Source organism: Octodon degus, unplaced genomic scaffold, assembly GCF_000260255.1.
Source record: "Octodon degus isolate 3935 unplaced genomic scaffold, OctDeg1.0 scaffold00050, whole genome shotgun sequence".
Classification (NCBI taxonomy): Eukaryota; Metazoa; Chordata; class Mammalia; order Rodentia; family Octodontidae; genus Octodon; species Octodon degus.
Window position 1 is genome coordinate 9,942,521 of NW_004524626.1, and position 7,057 is coordinate 9,949,577.

Sequence of the window (7,057 nt, forward strand, 5' to 3'; positions counted from 1 at the left end):
GAGGAGGAGGAAGAGGAAAGAGAGAGGGTCAGGGGGAGGGGAAGGGGGAGGAAGAGGGAGAGGGAGAAGGAAAGGGAGATGGAGAGAGAGACGGAGACAGACAGAGAGAGATTGCGAGGATTGAAGTGCACTGCAGGCATTAGGGTGTGCCTAATCCACTCCGAGTAGGTTCTATTAAGAAGAGATTAGGTAGGGTGACCACCTACAGCCCCAGCTACTCAGGAGGCTGAGGCAGGAGGATTGCTGCAAAGTTGAGGCCAGTTGGAGATACACAGTGAGACCCTGACTTGAAAACAAACAAACAAAGGATAAAAGAGACAAGACCAAGGCTGGGGAGATAGCTCAGTAGAATAAGCAAGGGCCTGAGTTCAATCCCTGGTTATGAAGAGAGAGAGAGAGAGAGAGAGAGAGAGAGAGAGAGAGAGAGAGAGAGAGAAGGAGAGAGAGAGAGAGAGAGAGAGAGAGGACCTGGCTCTGAAGACAGAAGGTCAGGATGTGGTTCAGTGGAGAACATTTACAAGCACTAACAAGGCCCTGGGCTCCAACCCAGCACTGAAAGAAAATAAATAAAATAGAAGATAAGACAGAAACACAGAGAGGGATGCACGTGCGAGGCCAGAGGAAGAAGCCAGCCCCCACAGGCCGAGACTTCCGCCTCCAGACCCGGAGGACAGCTTTTCTGCGGCTTACGTCCCCAGGCCTGTGCTACCACTGCCTTGGGACTCCTCGGCCCTGGCAAGGCCCACAGGCCAGACTGCTGCTTCTACAGGATGCCCCGTGTGCTCTGGCCCAATGGTGGCATCCGCTACTGGCCCGAATTATTTTATTATTGCATTTTATTTTTTCATGTTTTGCAGTACTCAGGTTTGCACCCAGGGCCCTTGCACTGAGCTACAGGGCAAGGCAGATAGCTCAGCAGCATAGGTGCCTTCCTGGCAAGTACAAGGTCCTGAGTTTGGTCCCTGATACCTAAAAAAAAAAAAAAAAAAAAAAAAAGATGGGGGTGCACTGAGCTACATTCCCAGCCCCTCTCTTTTAAGACAGGCTTTACTGCATAGGCCAGGCTGGCCTGAAACTCAGTGAGTCTCCTGCCTCAGCCTCCCAAGTGCTGGGGCTACAGACCACGCTTGCCTATTGTCATGAAATATTGCAAAATTGTAAGTTTTCTCTTTGGGTTAGTCTGTCCACATCTGTGGAATTTTTCTCTGATGAAGAATTTTTTCCTCACCAACCAATGCTAGCTGGTTACATGGCAGTGCAGCGCCTCTGAGAGGTGTGGTGAATGCCAAACGTGGAAGGCTTCTCCACGGTGGCAAATTTTCAGTCTAAGCAGTTGGTGTCCTAGTTACCCCCAGTGGTGACAGTGACATTTTGTTTATCTTGTTGCTCTGTACTGTTCTTGTCCTCGTCACTGTAAACTCCTGGCTTTTCTTATACTGCTGGCCCCTCTGTACCTGTGGATCCCTCATGCGGAGATTGTAGCAGCCACAGATTAAAAATATTTGTGAGCTCTTGCAGTTGAGGGCTGGGTGTGCTGGCACATGCCTGTAATCCCAGCCCTTCGGAAGCTGAGGCAGGAGGATCGCCATGAGTTCAAAGCAGTCTGGGCTACACAGTGAGTTAAAACCCAGCCTGGACTGTATAGTGAGACCCCGTCTCAAAAACCAGAAAACAAAAACACAGAGAGCAGTGCATCTTAGCTGGGTGTGGCAATGTACAACTATGGCCCCAGCTGCTCGGAGGCTGAGGCAGGAGGATTCCAAGTCTGAGACTAGTCTGGGCAAAATAAAAAATAAGATGGGCTCAGGGTGTATCTCAGTGGTTAGTGCTTGCCTAGCATGCAGGATGCCCTTGGTGGCTTCCCCAGCACAAATATATACATATATATATATATATATATATATATATATATATATATAACTTAAAATATGTCTAGAATAAGAAAGTAGGATGCACACATGCTGCCTTGGTCTGCAGAAAATAACAAACCCTTTTGACACAGACTTCGCTAAGGTTCCCAGGCAGGAACTGAATTTAGGTCCTTCTGCCTCAGCCTCCTAAGTAGCAGGGATGACAGCTTGCCCCACCATACCTGACGTCGGTGTAGTTTCACTGGGGCTCTCTGAGTTTTAGTATGTTGTCCAGAGTTCCAAGGTCACCTTCACATCACCTATGTGAACTACCTCTTGTAACTTTTTAAAAATACATGTTGTATTTTTCCTTTTTGATTTTCTAGAGTTCTTTAGATATTAAATATTCTTTCTTTGTGGTGTGCATTGCACGTATTTGTTCCTAGCTTGTCATCTTTTGTTTAGTGCATCTTTTTTGTCCAGCAAATTATTGTGTTTTATTTTCTTCTTTGGCAGGGGTGTGGGTCTTGTTTGTGTTGCCCTGGTTGGTAACACAGGCCAGTGCCCGAACGCATGTCACCCTCCTGCCTCAGCCTCCCAGGTGCTGTGACCTTGCTGTCCACATGGCACCTTTCACCCAGCTGCTTTCCAAGCATGTGTCCCATTTCTCTGCCTTGCCCAGCGTCGCTTCTGGGCTTGGGACGGCGTCTTTCTTCTTGCAGGCTGTGAGGCGACTCCTCCCTGGCGTCGGCCAGCTCTCGTGGGCCGTTTATACCTTGGGTCTGTTCGGGACTCACCCTAATTTGGGGATGAGGGAAGAAGCCAATTTTATCTTTTTCCAAACTGCTACCCGGCTGTTCCACCACATCTTTGTTTCCATAGCCTCTCTCGGGCTCAGCGCCACGCCGCCGGACTCCCACCCGAGCTTTCTGGGCTCTCTGCTCTCCAGCGCTCAGCTGCAGGGGCTCCGCTGCCCACGCGTTTCCCTGCCCAGGTCTCCTGGCCACGCCTGCTGATTTCTTGTGGTGGATGCTAGAGTCCAAAACCCCACTAGCAGCCATGTCATGCTCACACTGAAATCAACAGCTAACTTAGAAAGACGACTTTTTTAATGTTTATTTTTCTTACTCACCAATTTATAATAGAAGGTGGGTGTGGTGGCACACGCCTGTAATCCCAGCACTTGGGAGGCTGAGGCAGGAGGACTGCCATGAGTTCGAAGAAAGCCTGAACTGCTTAGTGGTCCAAAGTGAGACCCTCTCTCTGAAAGACCAAAAAAAAAAAAAAAAAAAGGAAAGAAAGAGAAGAAAACAGAACTTATATCCAATCAGGTTTTTTGTTTTTTTTTTTTAAATCTCAGCCCAGGCTGGCCTGTAGCTCATTACATAGCCCGGTCTGGCCTCAAACTCACAGCCCACCTGCTTCAGCCTCCTGAGTGCTGGGAATACTATGCTCCCTGGTTGAAATTTGCACTCTGTATCTGTTAGATCATATCCACAGGTTCCAGCACTGCAGGTTCGAACCAATCACACATGAAAAATATGTGAGCTGTGTAGGTGTTGCATGCCTGTAATGTAAGCACCCAGGAGGCTGAGGCAGGAGGATTGCAAGTTCAAGGACAGCCCGGGCACCTTAGTGAGACCACATACGTGTAGTCTGTCTTCAGTTTCTTTTCTTTCCTTTTTTTTTTTTTTTTTGCAGAACTGGGAATTGAACTCAGGCCCTCTCACTTGTCAGGGAAGCACTTAATTCTACTGAGCCATCTCCCCTGGCCCTCTTTCCTTTTTTTTTTTTTTTTTTTTTCTTTCGTTTTTAAATTTTTTTTAAATTTATTGTGTGTGTGTGTGTGTGTGTGTGTGTGTGTGTGTGGCCAGCTCAGCCCCCAGGGGGCGGGGCTGGCTGGCATGTGGTGCTGGGGATTGAACCGCGGTCCCTGTGCTTTGCTAAGCTTGTTCTAAGTAGGTGCTTTAGACCACTGAGTCATCTCACCAGCCCCCTTTAATTTTTTTTTTTTTTTGAGACAGGGCCTCACTGTGTAGTATAGGCTGGTCTCGAACTCACTATATAGTCCAGGCTGACTTCAAACTGGCAGTGACACTCCTGCGTCAGCCTCCCGAGTCCTGGGATTAAAGTGTGTGCCCCCACACCTGGCACCAGTCCTTAGTTTTTGTGGGTTCTGTATCTGCAGACTCAACCAACTTCAGATCAAAAATGTTTGGGAAAAACATAGGTAGACCTTTTATTATGCCCTCAACAATATAGTATAACAGTTATTTCCACAGCATTTACAGTGCAGTAGGTTTTAGAAGTCATGTTGAGATGATACAATGTATAGGAGGGACTGGGTGTGGTGGCACACACATATAATCCAGCACTCTGGGAAGCTGAGGCAGGAGGGTTTTCAAGTTCAACTCTAGCTTGGGCAATTAAGTGAGACCCAGTCTCAACAAAAAGGGCTGGAGATGTAGCTCAGTGAGAAGGTCCTGGGTTCAATCCCCAGTGCCTTTGAGGACTGGGTAGGTTTTATGCAAATGCTGCACCTCTTTATTTATAAGTGCATTGAGCCTCTGTGGCTTTTGGCATGGCCGGGCAGAGGGCATTGGTTAGGGAACTAATCTGCTAATACAGAGGGAGGACTGCAATGGTTGACAAGAATTAGGAGACATTTTATGGGCCTCTATGAAGTCCTCTCTACTGAATAGAGTCCTAGGCAAATTGTTCTTACATATCCCTAGAAAAGGAAGAGGTGGCTGAGGTAGCACGTGTCTAGTCCCAGCTGCTCCGGAGGCTGAGGCGGGAGGGTTGCAAGTCTGAGCCCAGCCTCAGCAACCTGGCAAGACCCTGTCTCAAAATACAAATGGGTAGGGGTGGGGTGGGATGTATGATGTAATGACGGAGCGCCTCGGGGTTCTCTATTCCCGGGACTGCAGTCATTTGTTTAAAAAGAGAAACAATGTGAATCGAGTTTGTTTGTGCTACAGATGCCTAAAATAGGGCTGCTCTAGCTCAGCGGCATAAGCACCTGTCTGGCAAATGCAAAGTCCTGAGTTTGATCCCTGGTACTGTGAAAAACAAAACATAAAATAGTTACAGGAGGAGGCCCAAGCTGCAGGAGACTTGGGTGCCTCCAGGGAGAGTGACACTGGCCAGGGCACTTCAAGGAAACCTTCTTTGTCCCGTGCGTGTGCACATTTGTTCTCCAGGCTAGGGTCTTAATATGCAGTTTAGGCTGGCCTGCGGCTCTGGCCTTGAACTAGAAGTGGTACTCCGGCCTCGGCCTCGGGAGTGCTGGGATGACAGGCATGCACTGGCCTATGACTAGGAGCTCTTGGGATGTAACACTCTATTTCTCTGAAAACGTAATGCATGAGCTAGAAAATTAAAGTGAACCAAGCCAGGCCTGAGGGCACACACTTGTCACCCCAGTACTCTGGGAGGATCACTTCAAGGCCAGTGTGTGCAATTTAGTGAGACCCAGGCCCAAAAAATAAAAAAATAAAAGGTTGGGGATGTATTCCAGGGAAGTCCTAGGTTCAGTCTCCAGCGCTGGTGTGTGTGTGTGCGCGTGCGTGAACGTGCATGAGGCCTGACCAGTTTTCACTAGCTCCCTGGTGCTGGGCAGCCAGGTGCAGGCCTTTGCCCACCGCGGGGCATCTCCGGTCTGTCCCTAGGTGGGCCGCACCCCGAATGCTGTCATCGTGTTCGACTGCTCGATGGCAACCATGGTGCGCAGGGCGCTGCAGCGTTACCGGGTGGAGGGCCGCGTGGATCAAGGTGAAGGCGACTGCGGGCCGGCCCTACACCGGCGCCTGGAGACGCACTACACCTGCTGCCCGCCCGTCCTGACCTTCTACCAGCAGCAGAACCTCCTGCGAAACGTAAGTATGCGCTCGGTGTTCCACGCAGCCGGGGGAGCAAGGCCTGGGTCCCCGGCAGACACTTGGGGTGTGTTCCATCCCCTCCACCAAGACCATGCATGCCTGTGAGCCCTGACGCCTACTAGGACCATTGGAACTGAAACCCCAAGTGCACCACTGATGAGCTTGGTTGACACCTCAATAGTTCCAGGCTGGCCAGCTCATTCCAAAGCCTGTCCCTGAGGGGGACAGCCATGGCTCTCCCACCCCTTGGAGCCCACCCAGCCCCACACCTACGGTTCCTGTGTGGCTCCTGAGTGGGGAGGGCCTTGGCCTGGCCGTGAGACTCACGTTCAGCCGGGTGGCCGGCTCTTCCCCAGATTTTAGCAGAAGAAACTCCAGAGAACATTTTTGCCAAGTGCTGTTCTGTCATCGAAAGTCTGCATTGACCAGGGAGGGGCCCCCAAACCACAAGACTGGGGTGCACTGCCTGAGGTGAGACCCCTGCTGCATGTGACACTAACAGGGACAGCAAGCCTCAGAGAAGCCGTGCCACTCCCCGCCCTGCCTGGGCACCTAGGGCCCAACAGCCCCACCTAGAGGCGGCTGCTGTGAGCGGCTCCTAGGTGGGTCTGGGCCTGGGGCCTCCCCCCTCCCCCTTGGTCGCCTCCCTGGAGGACAGTGAGCCAGCCTCTGCCCTGGCAGCTGTGTCCATGGGAACGCCAGTCTCCGGGCCCAAGGGTGCCCCATGCCCCAACTTCCCAGCAGAAACAGCGGCGGCGGTGGGACAGGGCTGTGAGGACGCACTCCAGTCCCCAGAGCCGAGGCAGGCCAGGGAGCCCACCCTCTTCTTCCCCCGGGGCTGGGCTCCTTAGCTGGCTACCCCCACAAACACAACCGCGGTGGGCATGCAGAATTTTTTTTTTAAACAAAAAGCACTTTATTTAACCAAAAAGAAAGAGGGAGGGAAGAGTTTAAGAAAGCACAATGCACCTGCAGAAAACTATTTTATATTTGTTTTCTTAAAAAAAAAACAAAAACAAAAAAAACAAAAACAAAAAAACCACAAAGCAAGTAGATTTCCAATCACCATTACCAGGCTTTTTCTTTTTTAAACAACATCTATAAAGAACAAACATCTGCTTCAAAACTCTACAGGGGAGGGCAGACAGACAGCACCCGGCAGACAAGGGGAGGTTTTGTTATCATTTATTTGTGAAGTTAAAAACGAGCGATAAAAAGTAGAAACTGCCATACAATTTTTTGTTTTTGTTCTCACTGTTTTCAGTTTCAATCTCGTCTCGAACAGAAGACAACAGACCAGAGCAGTCCTGGGGGGGGGGGGGGGGG

General features: G+C 50.3%; 1 protein-coding gene across 1 annotated transcript in view; it reads left to right on the top strand.

Moving 5' to 3' along the window:
* The window catches only part of LOC111817152 (adenylate kinase isoenzyme 1), a 14,111-nt gene extending 7,529 nt beyond the window's left edge, over nt 1–6,582 (top strand). The window contains exons 3-4 of the mRNA XM_023716920.1: nt 5,522–5,728; nt 6,385–6,582. Coding sequence (XP_023572688.1) covers nt 5,522–5,728; nt 6,385–6,582 — 405 coding nt within the window. The remainder of the gene's footprint in view (nt 1–5,521; nt 5,729–6,384) is intronic.
* Nucleotides 6,583–7,057: the final 475 nt, after the last annotated feature.